The 23,806-nt window shown below is 36.4% G+C and overlaps 1 protein-coding gene across 2 annotated transcripts; it reads right to left on the bottom strand.

Moving 5' to 3' along the window:
* Positions 1 to 754: 754 nt before the first annotated feature.
* nt5c2l1 (5'-nucleotidase, cytosolic II, like 1) lies at positions 755 to 23,758 on the bottom strand. Of its 2 annotated transcripts, none has more exons than XM_053241197.1 (18): positions 23,554 to 23,758; positions 20,523 to 20,596; positions 19,721 to 19,838; positions 19,007 to 19,102; positions 16,671 to 16,762; positions 16,010 to 16,067; positions 15,497 to 15,590; positions 14,252 to 14,305; positions 13,948 to 14,031; positions 13,765 to 13,806; positions 12,091 to 12,192; positions 11,939 to 12,005; positions 11,572 to 11,742; positions 9,960 to 10,011; positions 9,788 to 9,842; positions 9,500 to 9,676; positions 7,308 to 7,394; positions 755 to 1,569 (listed from the first exon to the last, which is right to left on the bottom strand). In XM_053241197.1, the coding sequence occupies exons 1-18, from the start codon at positions 23,619 to 23,621 to the stop codon at positions 1,489 to 1,491; spliced, it is 1,572 nt and encodes a 523-aa protein (XP_053097172.1). In that variant the 5' UTR covers positions 23,622 to 23,758; the 3' UTR covers positions 755 to 1,488. The 2 variants fall into 2 exon arrangements, with proteins under 2 accessions (XP_053097172.1, XP_026798476.1); XM_026942675.3 differs by lacking the exon at positions 755 to 1,569 and adding an exon at positions 4,405 to 7,068.
* Between the last annotated feature and the right edge of the window lie 48 nt (positions 23,759 to 23,806).

Here is a 23,806-nt window from a genome sequence, read left to right as displayed (position 1 = left end):
AAGCTTTCATATCAAACTGATTACAGCGTCGTTCGGTCATTTTTGTATGTATTTTTTGTGATTTGAATATCAAATGCTTTGCTTGCATGAAAAACACAAAGCTCCTCAAAGGTTACTGGAGTTGAATCTAAATTTACATCCACATTTCTGCTGAATATTTGCTACATTTTTCAGTATAATAACTTTAAGAACATTGCACTGTTAAAGAAGCTACCAGTGTTGAAAAGCTACGAGTACAAAGCTGTTTTAAAAATCAAACTTTACTTACTAATATTTAAGAAGGAAACAGAAAGAACAGGGTTTTTTATTTAAAAAAAAAAAAAAGCAATTTAAAATATAATATTGGAATAACAAGATTGTTTACAGTCACCTGCTTGTTGTGATAGTATGATGCTGGTGTTTTTTTTGTTGTTTTGTTTTTTCCCCCCACCACAATATTAGCATGTTGATATTAGCAAGCTGATTCACTTGACTTGTCTGAGATCACTGTGTTGCATTCCTGTTTTTTCTTGTGTGTGTGTGTACATACTTATGTGCTGAATCAAGCATCTATCTGTGTGTTGGGAAAAAAAAAAAAAACACAAACCTGTAGTCACAGGAGAAAATTGGGAAGTGTGCCCGGGGAAGATGGCCGTCCTCCCATGTGCACGTGCTGATGTGCTGAGGTCAGCTGCTCTGACGATGTTGCACTACTGTACCATCCATTCTAGCAGTGCAATAGTATTGTCATAGCATTTAACCTCCGGCCGCGTTCAGCTGACGGCCTGCGGGACGTTTAATAGCAGAGCTGTGGCGCTTTTCTTGTACTGTGCTTTTGTGAATTAATAAAGGTGTTACATTTTAATTCTAGTATCTGCGTTTTTTGTTTGTTTTGTTTTGTTTTTAAGGGGTGGACAAGGAATGTGCTGCTGATCTGTAATGCGATCTATCATGATGTGTTAAACAGTGTTATCAGTAACATTATAGGAAAAAAAATCTGTTTAGGGAGAGTTTTATGATTCTGTAATTCTGTTCACCATAGTGATTCATTGGATGGACATTTATTTATTTTTTTTTTAAATTGTGGGGAAAAATTGGAGCTCCTTGGGATTTATTTTGTGAAATGTTGCTCGGTCATGTGATGACGCCTGCTGTTGAAGGTAAACCCCGAGAAGAGCAGAGGTAGGTGTGTGTGTGTGTGTGTGAGTGAGAGATCCTGTTGTGTTGTGGTGGTGGGAAGGGTGAGTGTTTTCAGAGGAATGTGGTTAGAGAAGTCCACTTGTGTGAGGCGATGGGGGAGGGGATGAGGACGCAGCCCGGCCCGGGACTGCCAAATGCCTCTCTCTGCATCGCTGACTGCCTCCATGTGCTCCAGTCTGCTTAAACTATATGCCCTGAAGAGGGAGAGAGAGAGAGTGTGTGTGTGTGTGTGAGAAAGTGCTAGAGGTGCTGTAACTATAAAACAGTGTGCCAGGTCTGTACATGCCCTGTCCCTTAACTGTGGGAATTTTAGGTTTTGATGAAATGTAGACGACTGAAGCATCTTGTATCGTTCATTTTATCATCTGGAGAAGAAAGCTGGTGGTGAATCTGTGATGAGTCAAAGTTGAAGATCAGTAAGCATTAATCTGACCAGAAAGGCATTTTGATAATGATCATAACACAAAAAAAATCTAAAACCTCTGACAAAATATCATGGTTTCTTTGTTAATATTGTGATCACAAGTAAATTATTAGGCAATAATTTTTATTATTATTATTATTATTATTAAAAATGATGCACTGCTCTGTTATAGGATATTCTGTATTACTCCTGGACTAAGCCTGCTTGCGTTCATATTCGTTTTTACTCGTGCATTTAAAAAAAAAAAAAAAAAAAAAAGGCGTGGTTTGGTAGGAACGTCGTTCTGCAGCATGCTGTCAGATTCTTAGACAGCTTCGGACTGCATCCTTCCACTTTTTTGATGATCTAATATCTATGAATGCAAATGAGTTGAAGTAAAACACAAGAAAACACAAACCCTCACCATAACTACCCAAATGAAAAGTTTAGGTGAAAACGTAGTGTACAGCTGGACATCATTTTTTTTTTATTACTTTTTTTAAATTTATTTATTTAAAAGAATATTTCAGTGTTATGGATTTGAACTTTACTGACTTGCAAAGTATCTCATTTGCATATTAGGTCATGTGACTCTTTAAGGTTACATAGCAGAGTCATTATGTGACTTCACATTTTTTTGTGAAAACATTTTCAACAAACGCTGTCAATCCTGAGAAAATAATCAAGTGTTCCTGAGATGGCGTCTGAAGCAGACTAGAATTTGGAGAAAATACTTTATAGATAAATGTTCTTCAAATTAAGATTTACGAAGCAAATCTGTCTGTGTTCAGCGTTATTGTCTCAGGGTAAAGCTGACAGTTCCATAGCTGTGGATATAATTATTGTTATGGGAATGTATTCACACAAGGGTGAGTCAAATGAAAACCTTTAGTTTTAGTTTTTTTTTTTTAAGTTTGAATTGTTTATTGTAAAAATGTGTCACAAAAGTGTATGAGGAGGAGGAGCTACTGAGAACAGTGGGCCAGTAGTACATTTTACTGTCTCTCTAATTCATGTTGCAGGTTGAACGTTTTCGTTTGACTCACCCTCATCATTCAAAAACAGGAAATTTAAAAAATGAAATTGTGGCACTGAAATTCACAAATTCTTTACTATCCTGAAAGCTGTTAAGAAGATCAGTGCATTTTGTTCGCCATGTAAATGTGAACAGGATTGTAGCACAGCGAGGTTACAGAATATGTTTCAGGTTAAATGTTAACTCGGTTTATCTATAGGACCGAAGGGAGGGTGGGAAAGAGCGGAGGGGAGGGAACGCAGCACCCTCGGCCACTTTGGGAAAGAATGCAGCTTGTTGGGGCGTGTTTGAAATGGCTGCTGGGAAATTGTGGAATGTGAGGAATGGATGATAGTGTGTGTGTGTGTGTGTGTAAAAGAAGCTGTTGGGTAGGGCACTTTATCAAACACACTGATAATGGTGATACTGATAAGCGGCCTGATGTAATGTCCATTTAATGTCACAGTGCACGTGTGAAAGTGTTGCGTTTCAGAAAATAATCTCCAATTAATCAAACATTTCAGCAAAATTGCCAATTAAGATTGCTCCTCTATGTTTTCCTCTTTTACGTCTTGGCACTATTTAGCACTTTCTGAGGAACGTTAAAAAAAAAAAAAAGCTTTTTTTTTTTTTTAAATATTTTAAAACAAATATTAAAATATCCCATTATGCCTAAATATCCTGTTATCCTGTCTGACCTAAATATCAGGAACAAGTGTTCATTTACAATTTGATATGTTTATATTTCCTAGATCTAAAACACCCAAAAAATATATTTTTAGGCCCAGTGTCATCCTCTTGCCTTTTTAATGTTACAGCAGAATTGCATTAAAAAAACCTAGTTCTTTTCTTTTCATGCACTGCTGCTACAGGTAAATAAAATACATGTTAGACTTTTATTTTAAAATCTTTTATATGTAAAAATTTTTATGTGCTGATCAATTAACATATATATAATATAATATAATTCGGAATAAAAGAGGACATAGTTAGACTTAAAGTGTGCAAGAAGATGAAAATAATGTAAATATTTACATATGTTTTTCATTAATTATGCAGCACGATCACATCATACCATAATAAATGTAAATAAGTAAATAGTAAATTATTACTGCAGGTTTATGTAAATTAGAATTTCAATGGATCAATGGGTTTCTATAAACACAAAAACAAAGTTGAGACTAAAAGTAAAACTTGCATCTTTCTGAAATTCACGTGAATGAGACATGAATGCTCAGCAATTAATCAACAGCAATTAATCAACAGCACATAAATAAAATAGAAGATTTTAAAATAATGATGAAAGAGGCAACAGATTATAAGCAGCTGTAAATGGACAGTTTGAGGGGGAAACGTGTGAGACCTCCACAGTAATACACATTTTTTATCACTTTAATAAATTCTTCTGCATTATAGTAATATCAGATATATTCATTAATATCTAATTTTATCTATAGATTTGTCTCGTTTCTAATATTGTAAACTTGACTGAACTAAACTACTAGAACACATATAACGGCAAATACAAGTTATGTTTATAATTTTGCCCCTTTGGCTCATAACATTCAATTAAGTGTAAAAATTAATGTAAAAATAAATACATAAGATTTGTCCTAACATCTTTTTGTTCTAACATTGGTGTAGTGATAATATTAAAACTTTAAGCCTCATAACGTTTTATTTTTAATATCTTATTTTTAAGTTAATTTTTAACACAAGTAGCCTCTGCTCTTAGCCTGCAAATATGCATTGAAATATATATTTAAAAAAAAAATTAGAAATGATGTGCCGTGTGAAATAAATCCAATAGGATCAAAACACATTTTTATTAAACTCTGGATAGTGCAATAACACAATTTTTCAGAAATAAAATTCTTTAACAGGGAACATAGGCGGTAAAAACACACAAATGAGTTGCTTTCAATAAAGTCGTAACATTGTTTTAATACATAAGATTATATGATACATGAAATGCTACACTTCTAAACATGAAAAAATCCTGAGACTCTTCTTCATAATAATAATAATAATAATAATAATAATAATAGTTCATCTCTATAATGCCTTTCAAAGACCTGTGGTCACATCACAAGCAATGGATCAAGAAGTAGACAGGTTTTGCTGATTATAGACCATAAAAGGTGTAACTTTAGGAATGTGGGTGTGTCTTTGAATCTGTATATGTAGTTAAGAGCAGCTTTGGGTGGGTGTGTCTTAAAGGCTTAAATCTTATATATTGTTAGATTTCTGAGAGGATTTTTCAGTCTTATTTATAAATGTGCTAAAAAAAAAAAAGAAGCTAAATCTACACCTCTAACGCTAGCTCAGTTAACAAGAAAATCTCTGAGTGCAGTTATAAATCTACGGTTATTCAGTAACATTTGATGGGTGTGTCTTTGAGTTAACATATAGTTTATCTCAGTGTAAATCTCAGTGTTCTTAAAGCAGGGGTTCATAAACGCCCCACACACTGCACAGTTCAGTGTGTTTCCTGCTCTCACACACCATATTCCCCTAATAACACCCTGAACCTGAGATAAGTGTCACAGTGCTCATCCTCCATCCTCGATACGAAGAATGTTGTTTTAAAGGTGACTACTGGATGAAATATACTATATATAATGGGAATATTATAATTATGATATCTTATGACCCCTTTGCTGAAGTGTTGATAAAGATCATTCTGTGTTATTGACATAAACTGATTTGTGTTTGTCGAATCATTGCACAGAAATCGTCTACGATCAATCAGAGTGATCACAGCACAGAGTGAAAATACATGACTACTGCAAATGGAAACACATTTATTAATACACTATATGTACTTTTCTTTGTCACTGTGGTGGTACCATCATCTTGTGTACCTTTTAATGTATGTCTTTCACCTGTTGTACCTTTTAAAAATGATTTAAGGTACATTAATGGGCTGTGATGCTTTAAAGGTCCAATACATTCACCTTTGTTTCGAAAAGATACATGCTAAGGGTACAAAGGTTGTACGCTTAATGGTATCACTCCAGCGACAAGGAATAGTACCCTTTTTTCATGAGAGTGCATTTTGTTCAGAAGGACAGGACCTAATCACAGAACATGGCACTTTACCACAAGCTAAATCCGCAATGGTGTTGTCTTTACTAAGGTTTATTACAAAGAGAGAAGTCTACATTCATAAAGGATTGTGATTACGAAAAGACGACATGAACATGTATGTGTGATACATTTGTGCTTTTCACATACGCAAATCTGACATTTCTGTCATTCCGCCTTTATACTGTCTGTATAAACAACTGAACAGCAGCATGCTAGCTTGCTAAATCTCCAGCTTCAGTCATTAGCTAGCTAACGCTCTGCATTCACATTTTCCAAGCAACTGTGTTGTAACAACTGTAACCATTTGAATTGTGAGCTAATCATGTCTTCATTTCGCTATGTTGAAAAAAAATTCACAAGCTCCATTTGGACATGCTATAAGAACTGAATATTAGTATTTGATGTATATTGTAACAGACTGTAACTGAGAGTGCGATCACACCATGTCACAATGACAATATGTCTTCTTGGATGTGATAAATAATAGTTTCTATGGCAACACACACCACGGCACAATATATATGGTTAACCAAATTTAAGCTAGATGCATAAACTACACTATTCTTTTTTTTTCTATTCTAATCCGCTACTGTTTCTATAGCAACAATGATATAGTGAAGTTTTCTGTTAGAGGATGTTTAACATTCACTGAAGGAGTCTCCAGTGTCAGTGCTTTGTAACAGTGCTTTGTAACAGTCAGTAGGTTTCTATCACAAAGACTGAGGTGTTTGTGCTTTCAGGTTTTTCTCGGTAACTGTTTGTAGCTGCTATAACAGGAACTAACGTGTCTCACAGACGTTCCATAACATTAAAATGTAACTCTAAACATTTAAAAAAAAAAAAAAAAAAAGCAAAAATGTCATTCATTAATAAATTTAAAAAATTGTTAGCGCTGTAAATCACTGTGGGCTGTGCTGTTATATGAAAATAATCCAATTTCGACATAACATGAACTGTCCATCATGTGACATTTTAAATGCTTTGCTCATCAAAAGGTTAAAATCTTCACATTCAAGCAGGCAAATTACTGTACAAAAATCATTTAAAGAGCTCAAAGGAAGAGTTCATCCTTCAAAAGAACTCATCATTACTAATGTCCAACAGTGGCCAGTTACAACAGCGGTATTTAACTGCTAATACGTTCACTTCTACTAGGTTTAATTAGCATTTTTGTGTAAAGTATTCCTATAAGGTGAGAAGGTGCAGTTTATTGCGTGGCTTCTCTGGGTTTAACAGTCAACTCTAAGCCAACTGAAAAATTCAATGTACAGGCATTCAAATGAAAACACTGCCGCTCTCGTCTCCACAGTTACGGCTGCGTTCTCCTGTTCTGTTCACAGTTCTCCAGCCCACAGCTCTCACCTTCACACTGACAACGCCTCTGTTCAGGCAGAAAATTAGCAGATTAATGTAGAACTGGGACGGAGGATTTAATCTAAAGCATAGAATCCTGATTTGACAAATGATTTGGTTTGTTATTTGCAATAAATTCAAGAGTTTAATCTCTAGATCATGAATTCCACCTGCTGAATTGTCATGACTTCAAAATGCTGCACTTGTTAAGGTTGTTAGTTTATAATTCTATTTGCAGTAATTTGAGGTAAATTCAGTGTATCCCACCTTGATGGATGTGTTTCGGAGGATGGCTGAGAGATCCGGGACAGACAGGTCTTTGGTGTGAGGGTCCGCAGCCGACTCATGGGGCATCTGAAAGAGCAGATCATACTCAATCATAAATCTCACTTTAAACTTTTTTATGATGAAATATTTTTGAGGTGGTCGTGAGGCATTCCTTTGTGAAGCAAGGCCTGAACTCTGGTTTTTGAACACTTGACAGGCAGGTGTTATTGTGTCATAAAATCTAAGAGCCAATCACAGCCAATATGCAAATGCAGCAGCAGTTTGCCAGGAAAGGAGATGGGGTGCATGTACATGTGAAAGGGTTTATTATTTTACAGATTCTATTGCACAGATTTTGTGTTTTCAGGTGTAAGTCTACACTATATGGCCAAAAGTTTGTGTACACCTGACAATCACACCCATATGTGGTTCTTCCCCAAACTGTTGCCACAATGTTGAACACACACGATTGTATAGAATGTCTCTGTGTGCTGTAGCGTTACAATTTCCCTTCACTGGAACTAAGAGGCCCAAATCTGTTCCAGCATGACAATGCCCCTGTGCACAAAGCGAGCTCCATGAAGACATGGTATGTGAAGGTTGGAGTGGAAGAACTCGAGTGTCCTGCACAGAGCCCTGACCTCAACCCCACTGAACACCTTTGGGATGAACTGGAACACTGACTGCACCCCAGACCTCCTCACCAACATCAGCGCCTGATCTCACTAATGCTCTTGTAGGTGAATGATCACAAATCCCCACAGCCACGCTCCAAAATCTAGTGGAAAGCTTCCCAGAAGAGTGGAGCTTATTATAACAGCAAAGGGCAAATAAATCTGGAATGGGATGTTCAACAAGCCCATATGGATGGGACAGCCAGGTGTCCACAAACTTTTGGCTGTATAGTCTGGTACTGTGTATTTTTTTTCTGTTGATTCATTTTTAAGGACATGTAGATCAATTTATTACTCAGATATATAATATAAACCAACCTGGTCCTCAGAACACTTTTTGGGTGACTAAAGGTAGGTGATTGGGTGAATTTTACTGATTTAATGTGATCATGATCTGAACAGAATCATTAGGACTGAATTAATTTTACTTCTTGACTGTAATTCAGAAGCTAAATATAAATATATTAGTGTTTTGAAAGTACAAGTATTTGCACTTACACACATAAACACTCAGTTACAAAAAAACAAAACAGAACAAAACAGAATATAAACCTGTGAGAAACATAAATCTGCCTTTTTAAATTATTTCTCTTTATTTTTTAAACAAATTCTTTTTACATTTTGCTTCTTTTTTTTTTACTGTTTAATGAATGACAGTAGCTCTAGTTTGTATGTAAAACATGTTCCTCTATCATGTGAGATCTAATAAACACTATTTTAGTAAAAAAAAATGTATTAGTACTTTTGCTCTTTAATTAATGGCTTTTTCCCCTTTCTCAATTTACCCTATTCTGTTTTGTTCTCTAAAGGTCATTATAAAGATCAAATAAAAATTGAATGTGAATTGTGAAATGTTGTATTATAAATACCAGACTATATACACTATAGTAGTGACAATGATACATTTAATAAAATGCAGCCAGAATTGGACCATTGATCCAGACTAGAATATACTGTAACAGCATTAGATGATTCTTCTACTGTTATTATTATTATTATTATTATTATTATTATTATTATTATTCATTAAACAGTAAAAAAAAAAAAAAAGCAAAATGTAAAAAGAATTTGTTTAAAAAATAAAGAGAAATAATTTAAAAAGGCAGATTTATGTTTCTCACAGGTTTATATTCTGTTTTGTTCTGTTTTGTTTTTTTGTAACCGAGTGTTTGTGTGTAAGTGCAAATACTTGTACTTTCAAAACACTAATATATTTATATTTAGCTTCTGAATTACAGTCAAGAAGTAAAAATAATTCAGTCCCAATGATTCTGTTCAGATCATGATCACATTAAATCAATAAAATTCACCCAATCACCTACCTTTAGTCACCCAAAAAGTGTTCTGAGGACCAGGTAATAAATTGATCTACATGTCCTTTAAAATGAATATACAGCCAAAAGTTTGTGGACACCTGGCTGTCCCATCCATATGTGCTTGTTGAACATCCCATTCCAGATTTATTCGCCCTTTGCTGTTATTATTATTATTATTATTATTATTATTATTATTGATTACCAGGACGAAGGGCGCTCTGAACAGGTAGCCGAGGGGGTAGTGCAGCAGGTCGAGGCAGGACGCAGCGTAGAGGTCGGCGTATCGCAGCAGCTGGCTGGCAAACAGGGTTTTTGTGGAGCCACAGCGTAGCAGACTTCCCATCTTTCCATAACACAGCTCCATCCCATAGGTCACCATCTGTAAATCACACACACACACACACACACAGCATCATACGGGCTGAAAATCTGAAACTAGCCACACTAAACTGATCATATGAATCACATATGTGAATGATGCAGGACTCACCTTCACCTTGCTCTGGATGAGATTAACATCTGATCCACTTCCGAAGTCTGAATCCCTGGAATGACAGTAAGGAGGAGATGAGTCACTGAGTGTGCGTGTTAGACTTTTCTGCCATCTGCTGGTCAGTACATGCATCACTTCGTACCAAACACAGTGACCAAGTCATACTCACTTATGTAGCTCAGCGAGGTAAATATCCAGCTGCCTCAGCTCCTCAAACATTCCTGCAGAGAGCATACACAGTTCCTTTATAATAACTCAGTACAATCAAATACACACATTGCATCCAAGCAGTCAAACAGACGATTTCAGTGTGATGTATGTGGTTTCTGTTTTTAGTTTTGCACTGAAGTTATGAGGATACAAAAATTAAGACGTAAGGACTAAATCAGCACACACCTGTCATTTTTTTTTCAGTTTGGAAATAGAATTGACATTAGAAGTGATTTAAAACTAGTAAAATGATAGCTAGCTACTTTAACCTCATAACTCAGGCTATAAAAAGGCTGATTTGGGTTAAGGGTAAAATTCTTCTCTGTTCCTTTAAAATGGAGTACCAGTGTCTGGGAGTTCGAATGCCATCACTGCCAGAGAGCTACTCTACACAGTCCTAGGCTTGGATTACATTCTGGTTTAGCTGAAAGTCAATTTGGTTAAAAGTGTCTGCCAAAAAAAAATTTTCTTATCACTGCCTCTGCTTTGCCACCTGTTTCTGTCCTGTCAGGTTTTATTTAACAACATGTCACATGATAAAAACACATCTGATCAAAACTGATTATCAGATTATACCAGCTTGGTCAGAATGTTGATTAATTTTCTGTAAAAGCAGCCAGATAAAGAAAGAAAGACAGAAAGAAAGAAAGAAAGAAAGATAGTTTTATAAAGCACATTTACAACAACAGTAGTTGCCCAAAGTGCTGTAAATACATAAGAATAAAATTATAAAGTAACAAAAAACTAAAAATACAGACAGGGCACAATAAATAAATGTGAATGCCAAGCAATGAAACAGTAACAATAGTAATACCAATAACAAAAAATAAACTAAAAATAAACTAGGCTAAATTCAAAATGCAAGCATGATATGTTTTTAGTTTTGATTTAAAAACGGTAACTGATGAGGCATTCCTGATATCTAGGGGTAGACTGTTCCACAGCCTTGATGTAGTAGCCTTTGTATGGTGGACGCTTCACAAAAACTGATATAAAACAAGTTTTCTGTAAGGAGACATTTACAGAAGGAGTTTATGGAAGGAGTCTCCAGTGTCAGTGTCAGTTACAGTCACAGGTAAAGCTATATACTTTAAGTTTTCCACCATGGGAAAGTCTTCAGGACAGAGGCCTTTGCTTCACTGTAGCATGAATTTTTTTTAGCATAGAAAACCTTTTTTTTTGTCTTATTAACTTCAAGACAGAGAGAAAGAGACTGGTGAAGGTCTGTTATAGCTGTAAGTGATGACATGAACATTTAACAACATTACATGTAACTAAAAAGAGATCAAATGTATGGTATGTTCTTTAATAAATTAAAAAAATGTAATTGTGGTGGTATAAGAAAAATAAACCACTTCAGGACATGCTCTTGTTGGAAATTCGGTATGGTGACCGAACATCAAATGTTTTATTTCCCCCAAATGTTTTATTTTTTGCTTATTAATTTAAAAGTAGTTTGGTTGTAATTAATGCAGTGCTTTCCTACCATACTAGCATTGCTAATATTAAATAAAACTAACAAGTGTCACTGTGTGAACTCTCTTTCATCTGCGGACTACGTGAGCGCTCACCATGTTTGTCCGTCCACACCTGGAGCTCCTTGGTCAGCTCAGGCACCACCAGGAAGGTTTTCCAACCCTGACGCTTCTTAGACTTCAGAATATCCCCGAATATGTGGTCTCCCACGTAGAGGATCTCTTTCCCCTTCACGTCCAGCAAGTCACAGATGATATCTGAGGAACCTGACACAGGAACATCACAGAATCTAATGTGAAAACTGAGCATGTGTACTGGACGACATTTTTTACCCATTACTTGCAGAGACAGCCATGGTGTTGGAGTTTTAGCATAATCACTGGGATGCTTGAATCATGAAGATCTGGCAATCCTGTCAATCTCAACATTAGTTATAGTAACTCAGTAACAAACTTTTCCTACCTCCAGAGTAGACAGTGTCGTGCTGCAGGTCTCCTGTGTACGTTCCTATCTTCAGCTTCCCCGTGTTCTGATACACACATGTATACTGTTAAATTTTCCACAGCTTCTTTTTTAACACAGCACACAAACTGGGTCTAGAAGAGAAGTCGTACCGTGTCCACCTGTCTCAGCACCGTCCCCCCAGCAAAAAACAGCGGCTTCCTTGTGTCCACCACCACCAGGTCAAAAAACACCCGCCATGACTTTTCTGGGTACTGCAAGAAATATATACAGCCAATATATTATTCACCAAATCCATAAAGTTAATATATAAATAAGTATAATAAATAGGTGTAAAAATAATAATAATAAAAATCACATAATAAGTAGGTGTAGCTATTTTTGACAATATTAGATACTGATACATTTTTACATTGAGCTTTTTACATTGATGCCAGAAGAAAATACCTCTAGGATTTAAAAGTCTGTTCTTCAGAATATCTACACTACCTCAGCAGTTACATTTCTAGTGACTTGGCTCTTGTTTAAGACCCATTTACACGTTTAATTTTAACATAACAGTGTTGATAACTGCATAATGTCCCCTTTCCACTACAACTCTGATTCAGATTAGTGATGTGTTGTATTTCTGTTGTTAAACTTGTACATTTCCTTCCAATTTTACTTGACAAATACCTGAAAATATACAGTACTGTGTAAAAGTCTTATGAACCTTCAGTTTTTATATAACTTTTTGCCTACTGCATTAGTGGTTCAGTAGAAAAGAAAACTTTTTTTTTTATAACATTACAAAGTGTGTATATTGTTATGTAATAAATTTTATCTGTAGAGACAGAAGAACAGACCAAGGTTCTCCAACAGGCCTGGAACAACCTACCAACCACTGTCCTTACAAAACTGCATGATAGTGTATCTAAGATCATTTATGCAGTTTTAAATGCAAAAGCTCATTATTATAACTTTCATCTTTTTACTGATTGTTTTATTGTTTGGTGCTAATTTTGAATTGAAAGCTTTTATTATTTTTGAAGGCATCTTCACCTTACAGAACTTATATATTGACTATATATAATAATATATAAATATTATAAATATATAAAATATATCTCTAATTTATGTCTACAGTGCTATGCAGCTGCCCCTTCCTTCCCCGCCTATGCTTATATGAGCTGTTTTTTTTTTTTTATTCTTCTTTGTCTGATGTAAACAATGGTATTATTCTTGCAGTGTAGTTTAATCAAAATGCTTCTAGAGAAACCTCTTTTCCACATCTGATCTGTTTGTTAGCATGAATTGATTCATCTTCAGTATACGCGTTATCATGGTCAAGGTCATGGTGACGTATTTTCTGCATCTGTCCCAACAGGACATGAGTATACTCTGTGGCCTTGTTTATGTTTCGATATATCCCCTACATTATATTTATTCTCTGGTCATAATGTCTGTTTAGAAAAATAATGACAATGAGACTTTTGGGAGCTGAAAGAGTGGACTCTTACTGGTGAGTTGATCCAAACAATCTGATTCACTGAAAAGAGCCAGAATTCCCAAAACTATTTCATACAGTCTTGTTCAGATTGATACCAAATTTATTTATGCAAAAAAAAAAAAAATCTTGGTTGTCCAAGCCTCCATAGTGTTACAGTGTTCAGCTACACGATGAAGATTTGTTCATGTATATAGACTGGATGCTCATAAATATGCTTGGATTAGACTTTGCCAAGTGAATAAATGTAAACATGATGCAAAAGTAATAAAATGTAAAAAGCATGTAGTATCAGAAGCATTCACATTGATGAAATTGTTCAAAAAAAGCGATTACCCACCTTCGAACCAGGTGGAAAATCTAACAAATACTTCATGATGGCCTGGTTAGAAAAAGAAAAAGACATGACCTTATTTATTGGGTTATATATAAATGTCTGAGTAAGGGTGCTAATTTATATGGACAGTAAGAAGCTGATTCCAGATCAGTTTTTTCTAACTAATCCTAACCATGAGACACTTGCCTCGGTGTAGTTGTAGTCACTGTTGGTGGCCAGGAACACCTTTGCAACCTTCTTTATGTGGGTCAGCATCAGGGGAATTCGAGGCTGAATCAGACAGAGAGAGAGAGAGAGAGAAAGAGAGAGAGAGAGAGAGAGAGAATTCCTTAGAAATAGCCTTTAATTAAATACAATACTTTAAGGTAATCGGGAAGAATAATTAGACTAAGATTAATGGTCCATGATTCAGTGTGTCACCTATGGCAATACCAAGACCTTCAATTAACATCTACAGCTCATTAAACACACTTGAGAGATCATCACTTACATCCCTGATCACATATTTTTCCAGATTCTGCAGTGTTCTCTCCTTCAGAGAGCCCTGTAGTTCAGAAAGATGGGAGAAAAATCTGTTATTTAGTCCAGTGAGTTTGAAGCACACCAGTTTCAGCAGTGTATCACAGTACAATAGCTTAAAAGAAATGAAATGTACTGTTCTGCTTTATATGGTGGTACATATAATGTAGAAATGTATTCGACGTTTCTAATGTTATATTTTTTCATTTCGCCCAGCCCTACTTCCTGATCTCATTTCACATTGATCTAAATGTCTCTGTAGTTATTATTCTTATTGAAATACAGCCACTTGAGCAGTTTTTTACGACTGAAGCTCCTGCTTCAATACTGAAACCTGTTTCAGAGCCACATAGATATTTTCCTCCATCCGGATCCAAAATCTACGTTAACCCTGGATGCTCAGGATTTTTAAACAAACCTTAGAGCATGATAGCTAGTAATGGCTTAACTGGATCATACAGTACTGAAAGTTTCTCCCCACATGTAATTCATTTTTTTCCTTTAATTTGTCACCCCAGAGTATGATGCTGCATTCAACTCGGAAGTGGGAAGTCTGAAATCGGAATGATGTCATTTTCGAGTTTGGCTCCATGGAAGCATCCAAGAAAGTGTGTGATTTGTTAGCAACAAGCTAGGCAGCTAACATTAGTGATCATGAGTTGATGATGTGAAAATAGTGAACTGTTTGGTTAATGTTATAAATTTAACCAAAGAAAATATGGCCATGTTGATTGATCTAAATTAAATACTACTATAAACTCTTTTAAAGTAGTAAACTGATCTTTTATTTACTGTTGATGGTGTGAGTGGCCATGTTGATTTGACATTTTCTTTGTTGGAGGTTGTAAATGAACAAATAGTCCATTTTTTATAGATAACAGTGTGTCATACAGTGTCAAAAACAACATCAGTGACAAACAAGTGTGTCATAATTTATGTGTGAGGTTTGCACGATGCTAAACTGCTGTAGCTAGTAGCGCCTCTTACATGTTAGCTCCATTAACCTACATTAAGCTCCTGTGCAAAAGTACAGATAGATGCACAAGACAGACACCAAACATGTCTTGGCAAATCAACTACATGTAGGGTAAAGGGACATTTTTTTACCAAATTATTCCTGTAACAACCAGAGCCATAGGTCTTGTCTCTGCCTGTGCTAGTCATTAATCAGCATGTATGTGTGCATGCCTGAGAATGTGTGTGAGTGTAGTCTCACCGTGTCATGTATGTAATTCATTGCGTCTCGCACGTCCTGAAACATGCTTTTGAATGACATGAAAAGGTCACCGTGCTTAAATCCCTTCTGGCAGCTGGAGAGAGGACAGACAGACAGTTAGAGAAAGACAGTTTAGGTTCTGGATGTTGTAGAAAATCCATCCATCCATTTTCTGTACAACTTATCCTACACAGGGTTATGGGCGGAGCCTGGAGCCCATCCCAGGGAACTCAGGGCCTGGATGGGGTGCCAACCCAACATAGCGCACAATCACACACACATTCACACACTACAGACAATTTGGAAATGCCAATCAGCCTACAATGTATGTCTTTGGACTTGGGGAGGAAACCCCCGGAGCACCCGGAGGAAACCCCCGAAGCACAGGGAGAACATGGAATACATATTTTTCACTGAAGTGTTAAATGATCTCTGGTAACTAATATGTTTTAGATAAATGCTGGAATTGGTCGTATCCAGTGTTTATGTGCTACTGAAGCACCTTTCACTCACTTCTCGTATCTGGTGGTGTTGGTAAAGAAGTCCACGAGGCATGCGTACAGGTACGTCTCTGTTCAGAGAAAGCATTGATACAATGAGAAGACAGACATCATTTTCTTTACAATAACTAAACATTCCTAAATGTAATTGTCAGTTTATTCATTACTATGGGACTAAGGGGACCATCATAAGACCACTGGCTGCAATCTCATCTCACATAGCAGTGTGTGTGGTACAGGTTTAAACACTGTGTAAAACACTCACTACATTTTATTCACACTCCTACCATGTTGTTCACCTTGTATGTGTACAGTTAGCTACTAAAGTTCAACTTTTTTCATTGCACACTGTGTGTTAATCATCCTCTTGCAGACATACATGTCAGTTGTTTTGGTTTTAACCGATTTTTAGTTGATTGTTACTCAATACAGAAATAACACTAAGGTGTTTAAAAATTGCAGCGCTGCTCTAGGTGACTCACTCATACCAGCACCACACACACACTACAATATCAGTGTCACTGCTGTGCTGACATCCATCACCTGAATAATATCTGCTCAGCAGTGGTCCTACTGTGCTAAGTAAATCTAATAACCTGGGCACTATGAATATATAGTGCTCATTTCACTACATACTTATGTTTTTTGTATGCAGGTGGAAAGGCTGTTGGTACCTGAGAGGTTAAAGAGTGTGTTGAGGATGTAGAATCGCTCCGTGTCATCTCTCTGGATGAATCCGTTGGGGTAGTACTCCTGAATCTCCTGTCTGCACATACACACATGTAATAAATACACAAGCATGAATCTCACAACATATCTACACAATATTAGGCCAACATGCCTGGTTCAGTCCAGCGTTTTTCAGAATTTCAGACTCTTGGATTAACCGTAACGGCTGATTTGCCTGAACACCCCGCTGACTTTAGTTAGCAGGCAGCCATTTTCTCTTACTAATTTATGAGTCATTTGTAGGCTAATTCTGTTTGTACTGCTAAATAAAGTGCACTGATGACGCCATTCAAGATAAATTCACCACAGCAACCAAAATCAAGATGTTTACTAATGATGTTTACTAATCCTCTGTACAGTGATGTTTACAGCTGCATTCATGTGCCAGTGTAAACAAGCCCAGAAACTGAATCTGAAATATCTCATCATCTAATCATGCATAAAATCTTCATTTTTTTTTTCTTCTGACAAACCTGACACATACAATTCTCAAAAACAGAATTTATACATAAGAGCTCGCTATCAGATCCTGAAATAAGACTTAAAATTAAACCAAAAAACTCTGCATTATTATAACAGCGATATTTACGATATTTACGATATTATATTTACATTATAATTCTCACCTGTGACCATCGTGATGAGATTGCAAGCTTCTAATCAGAATCATATTAATACATTTTCAATAAATAAATTAAACACTGATTAATTATTAAACTATTCAATAAATGCTGATTTTGTAATTTATTTTTTTTTTATTGCTTTTGGTATTTTTTTAATGAAATTAGGATTGGAAACCTTAATATCAGAATTACAGTCAGTCATTTTCACATTACAATCAGAAGCAACAACTTACAAACTGGGATTGAAAACAAAAACCTACAAATTAAGAAATAGAAACATAAAGTTCGAGATTGGAACCAAAGATTTTTTTTTTACTGGAATAATTGCCAGTTGTTTTCAAATTCGGATTGGAATAAAAACGCCTACAAATAGACTGCAACCTTAAAATTCAAGGTTGGAACCAACAGTCTTCAAATTTGACATTGGAAACAATTGACACAAATTTTACTGGAATTGGTGTCAGTTGTTTTAAAAATCAAACTGGAACCAAAAACTTCAAAGTAGAATCATAATCAATTATTTGCCTCTTTGGGGCTGGAATTTTCACATTAAGATTAGAAACTAAAATGTTTTATTTGGAAGTATTTTCAGTTGCTTAAGATAAGCATCAAACCCTTCTGATTGTAATAATAGTCATTTTCAAATTATGACTGGACCAAAAAAAGTCAATTATTTTCTAAATTGGGACTGGAATAAAAAACCTTCAAATTAGAAATGTAATCAGTTATACACAGTTGCTTTCAAAGTGGGATTGGAACAAAAAATAAACTATTTGGAATTATATTCTATTGTTTTCAGATTGGGATTGGAACCAAAAACTTTCTAATTAGAATTATAACCAACTGTTTCATTCGAATGAAAATCATAACCCAAAACCAACAGTTTTTTTTATCTGAAATTAAACTCTGAATTACAATTAGAACAAACAACTTCCAAACTGAAATGAGAAGAATCAGTGGGAATCCTTGCCTCTTTTTCTTTCATCAAACAATATACACACGCACACACACACACACACACACACACACACACACATGCTCTCGCTCTCAAATCCCAGAGCAGTTCATCGGCTCCTGCACAGAAACCCGTCTAACGTTTCCTAACATTCAGTCACGTCTGATCTGACCCGGAGAGGATTATATGATGTGAAACTGAGCAGCTGGATGATTTCAAACACTTTATGTTCAAAAAGCATTTCAGGAATCCAGTGCTCATGGTGATAATAAACCAGCTCGAGGCTTGACAACTGCTTATAGCGCTTTGTTCCAGGTTTAATGTGAGGAGATCTTTTCCACACGGCAGTATATGCTTTAACGAGGCAGTAAAGAATATTTATGGAAAATATAGCACGAACAGCCACATATACGTACACACACAGAAATAAATTCAAGTCAGAAATAAACTGTATGGCGCCTCTACGTTACTTCCCTGAATTGTGGATTAACACAACTCCATCTTATTTACACATGTTCTCTCTCACACTGCTCTGTGCATCACTGAACATTTAGTTTTACTTTCTTCATGTCAGGTTTTCCCATGAGCTCAGTACTAAAGTCTGATGGATGGTTTTTCATTTTTTTTGTTTTTTTTTTAGCATGAGGTACAGGAGCTGTTACTCACGCCATGTTCATTCAGCACACACTCAGATCTCACTCACCCTTTCAGGTAAACAAAGCCATGTGTGCACACCAGGACGTTTCCATGCGAGTCCACTTTTAGCAGATTTCCGTAGGTCGTGTCATACACCAAACCTCTGTAGAACAGCAGGAAACAAAGAATGAAAAGAGAGACAGATGAAAAACTAAATAAATAAAATACCATGGTCTCTACTGGCACTAATCTAATCTAATCCTGCCCTAGTGAGACATTTAAAAGACGTGAAAAAAGATGTTGGTGCCAGTTTATTGGATGTCCAGATTTTACACAGAATAAAGGTGTATACTAAACCTTCTTTGGTTTTATTTATTTATTTAAATATCATTACTATGTTAATGTGATGGCATTTAAGTCTGGTTTAGCATGGTTTAGTTGTTGTATATACAAACTTCTGCAAAACCTCAGATTAGGAATTATAATTTATAGCCAAATCAGGACATCTCTACTGGTTGTAATACCTAAATACACTCCTTCTTCACACAGGCTTCTGCACATGTTTAAGAAATAGATGACAGAAAAAGACAAAACCTAGTTGGGATCCTAGTTACACCCCCCCCCCCACCAACCTATCACCGCCCCGACCCGCCCACTCAGCATTATTCTTACTGGTTTTTCATCAAACAGAGCCAAGGCAGTGGCTGGTTTGCATAATGGCAGTTGTATATATGTGACTAAAGAGTCAAACATAACCTAACAAAGATCTCTCAGTACTCACCGTGTGGGGAAGGTGGGGTCGTACGTGTAGCGCAGCAGCTCGTGTGGATAGCCGATGGACACCAGTCTGTCTCTCAGCATCTCAAAACCCAGTCCTTCATATTCAGGAGATTTGTATACTGCATGGGGAGTCAGTCAGGGCAGTGAAAATGCCACCTGGCACAGGCTTTTACATTTACATTCACATTTACATATTCATTCAGGAGGCAATTTTATAAAATGCAATTCAAGCTGAGCAAGTTAAGGTTTTAAACTCACACCCTTTTACTAACAAGCACATATTTTAGCTCTAAACACACCTAAGCCACTGTTTTTGGATTTTCCTCCCTTTTTGTCACCAGACAATTCTCACCAGTTCTCCCCTATCATACAACAGCTACCAATCAGAGAGGGTGAAGGCTAACATGTGCCTCCTCCAGCACATGTGAAGCCACATATTTATAAAAAACTGCTGCTCATGCTGCATCACAGGGCAGTGTAACACGCTTGGCGAAAAGCGCTGTCTATCCTCTTCTGCATACTATACATGACCTCACGTAGGCACACGACTGGCTAGTGTTGCTGTGATTGACAGGGGAGAGAGAGGACACCATCCATCCCACCCAGTGAGCACTACCAATTTTGCTCATGGCTCCCAGGCAGGGATGCCTGCGGCATTGTCGGGATTCAACTTGCAACCTCCCAACAATAGAGCAAACACTTTTCTGTTGTGTCACTTGCTGGGTTAAGCTCGTTCCTGAGGGCTGTAAAACATCTTAGGACTTGGGACCTGCCTGATTGAAAACCCTAAAGAGTGCACTCACCAGCAAGAGTATAGTCCATGTCAAAGCCATAGCACTTTATTTTCTCCAGGTTCACACTCTTGTTAACAAACACCCTGGAATTAAAGCAGAGACAAAGGAAAAATTACTTCTGTGGACCAACATTTTTTAAAAGAATGAACCATTTGGGATAACGTTAAGCAAACTCAGAGTTTGTTGGTATAGTTTTATTAGTGATGAATGGTAAAGGGCAAATAAAACAAAGATATAAATGTCATAAATGACATTTTCACAAAACTGAGCAAATTTGTATGTTTCTCAGTATATATCAAATAGTGGATGTGATTGGCTAAAATATATATATATGTCAGAAAAGCAGGAAAACTTGTGAAATATCTTTAACTAACTAGCTAAATCAGCTAACTGACTCTACTGTGTGTTTATCTAACTAGCTAGCTAGCTGTTTTACAGAGCATTTAAAACTATAGTTTAGAAAACAATTCCTTTATTTTTTCTAAAATTTCCTCACAAGTCAAAGGCAACAAGACAAGATGTGGAATTTAGAGGTCAACAGGAGAGCACTGAGACTCAATTGCTGATTTTTTTTAAGTAACATCAAACCAGTGTATGCTAGCGAATAAATGCTATCGTTTCCCACTGACTAGCCATGTTAACTCAGTGCCAGTATGAATACTGAAGCTATTACAAAATTGTCTAAATAAAATAGGTCTTTTTGTGAACATATCTTCACACAGAATATCTTCACACAGGCATACACCAAGGAAAACTTAAAAAAAAAAAAAAAAAAAGATTTTATTAAAACAGTTGAAACTAGTACTGTTCTACAGTATTTGGTATATACACCAGAATATGTACCGTTATTTTCCAAAATTTTGAAAATAGCATAATAAATAATCATTGGGATCAATTGCCACTTGTCGCCTTAAAACATTTCCTCACTTCTATCATACATCAACTTGTGGTCTGTCATTTATCGCTATAAATATTTAATGAAAAAGATTCGTCAACTGTTTACACTGATTCTGCCAAGGCTGATATTTCAGACTCGTTCTGCTCTCATTAATGTGCCTCATATCAAGACATTGCAGTCATGTGGTTCTTGTTATCAGCAACCTTGCACACGGTGACGTCATGACACTTTGCGTGAGACGAGTATTTAAGGAACTGTGTCATATAGGGAGGAGCACGTCACTTGAGGAGGTCACACACAAACAACGGCATTATTTCATCCACAATGCATCAGTAGTCTATATGACCAACAGCATGACTGAAAATCAGAAGGTGAACTCCTCAGACTGTTTTGGTGTCCCACACAGAGATTCACACAGTTCTGATTAATTGCTGTTTCTCAAGATAAAATGTGTGAATTTTATGATCTTAGCAATTAGAGCATCTCTGTTAGACTGGAGACTGTAAAGATGGCAGACTCACAGCTGTGAACCGGCTCATAGCATATAGAGTTACAGTTAATATTTTACCAGACAGCTCCAGTGTCGTAAACACGGCAAACTCAATCGAGCTGCAGACCTTTGCTTGCACATACAGAGGCAAATCTATTTCTCCTGTTCAGGTTCAGACCCCCATTACAACTGATGCAGAACCCAATCCAAGTGCAAGGACCCAACAGTGGCTCTCTACACTCCTGGGATTTGAACTTACAACCTTCTGGATGCCAGCAGGAAATTTTACCCACTACCGTCACTGCCAGTGTAATGAAGATGAATCACCTTCCTAGTGCCATAAACGCCATAATCAATTATTCACGGTTTTGCCAAGACGCCGTTTTGACCACCGTACACATTCGTGCTTATTATAGATACACCACACAGCTGGGTCAGGACGTCACAAAATCTCAAGCTGAGGCATGACCCAAGACAAAAAAATGGAACAGAGAATATAGGCGAATCACATGAAAATGTCTCAACATGCATCATGTCAAAGAAAATCAATTCTCAGAGTTGAAAGGTTTACTTCCATACATTCTGAGCAAAATCAATATCCTTCTTGAATGTGCAGCTGAAAATTCGTCATATTTACACTGCATGACTGTGTAACTGTGATCACATGTTCAGCATTATGCACATGTTACTCATTCATAAGTTTTAAAATATTAGGCATTAAAAATCCAATAAATATGAACAATAGCAAAATGAATCACATGCTATACGTTGCAGCCATTTTCTATGAATATTGTAAGCACATAATTAAACAATATGAGTAATAAGATTTTAGAAATATATTTATTTATATTTACATATAAATACAAATGCATTTGAAACAATGGCTTCCTCAAGGAGTCTTTTTCTTCTTAATGGCGTTTGACTTTGCACTTGATAGGCAGATTTTCTGCTGTACATAAAACTTTTACAGGTTCACAAACTAGAGAATACACATTAGGGCTCTAGATCCAGCCTTTTTTTTTCTAAAAAAATGTGTTCATAGTACATTTTATTTAATCATAGTTGTATCTTATAGGATGTGCAAAATCAAAACTTAATAAGAGCTAAGAAATAAAATTAACTAAATACAATCAAACAATAAACATGAATAAAAATCAAGAGTAATAAATAAATAATATAGAATAAATAATAAATAAAGATATTTTAATAGTGTTCAAAGTAAAAATAAAAGAAAATAAGTATTAAGATAGCTAAAAAAAAAAGTCCTAAAATACACTCTTGAGTGAAAAACAGTTCAGTCTAGAGCTGGAAGTGGGTTTGTTTGGGTAGGTGGAGGTTCCTGGGGAACCTTTAATGGTTCTGTGTAGAACCATACAACAGTGTTTCCCTGTAAGACAAGGTATGACAAAGCTATGCAACTTAACTATGCAAGGAATCTTTAAGGAACCCTTTGAGAGTTAGAGTATTATTATTATTATTATTATTATTATTATTAAATTCTTAGGTATAAAGATGAGTGATTTAATTAGAGGGGGCAGATATGTTTATCTCCCCATCATTTCTCCTCTCCAGTTCTGTTAACTCACACCATGAGGTGTGCACAGACAGACAGACAGACTGACAGACAGACAGGTGTCTTGTCTCTTCCTCACCTGTGCTGGAGGTCTCCTTTCCCCGCGTGCACGTCCACGTTCTCGTGCTCGCCCCCGTGTCCATCCATGCTGCCGTGTGTCCGATGTGTCTCTGTCCCCCCTCAGCTCCAGCTGCACTATTTGAACTGAAGCTTCACGTTTACATCACGCCTGTCTGAGTGGTTGCAGTGCGCACGAGCGTACCGCAGATCTGCGTGAGGGGCCCCATTAGCACGCGACGTGCCCGGGCCACGCCCACTGGCACGGCGTCACT

The sequence above is a fragment of the Pangasianodon hypophthalmus genome, chromosome 17 (genome assembly GCF_027358585.1).
Source record: "Pangasianodon hypophthalmus isolate fPanHyp1 chromosome 17, fPanHyp1.pri, whole genome shotgun sequence".
Classification (NCBI taxonomy): domain Eukaryota; kingdom Metazoa; phylum Chordata; class Actinopteri; order Siluriformes; family Pangasiidae; genus Pangasianodon; species Pangasianodon hypophthalmus.
Note: the sequence above shows the minus strand (reverse complement) of the source record. Positions and strands in the feature narration are given on the sequence as shown.

Coding starts and splice junctions, on each gene's coding strand:
- nt5c2l1 (XM_053241197.1), bottom strand. CDS start 23,621: ATGGATGGACACGGGGGCGAGCACGAGAACGTGGACGTGCACGCGGGG. Junction 15,591..16,009: donor AACACCACCAGATACGAGAA/GTGAGTGAAAGG, acceptor TCCTCTCTCCAG/CTGCCAGAAGGGATTTAAGC. Junction 9,677..9,787: donor TCATCCAGAGCAAGGTGAAG/GTGAGTCCTGCA, acceptor TGTGATTTACAG/ATGGTGACCTATGGGATGGA.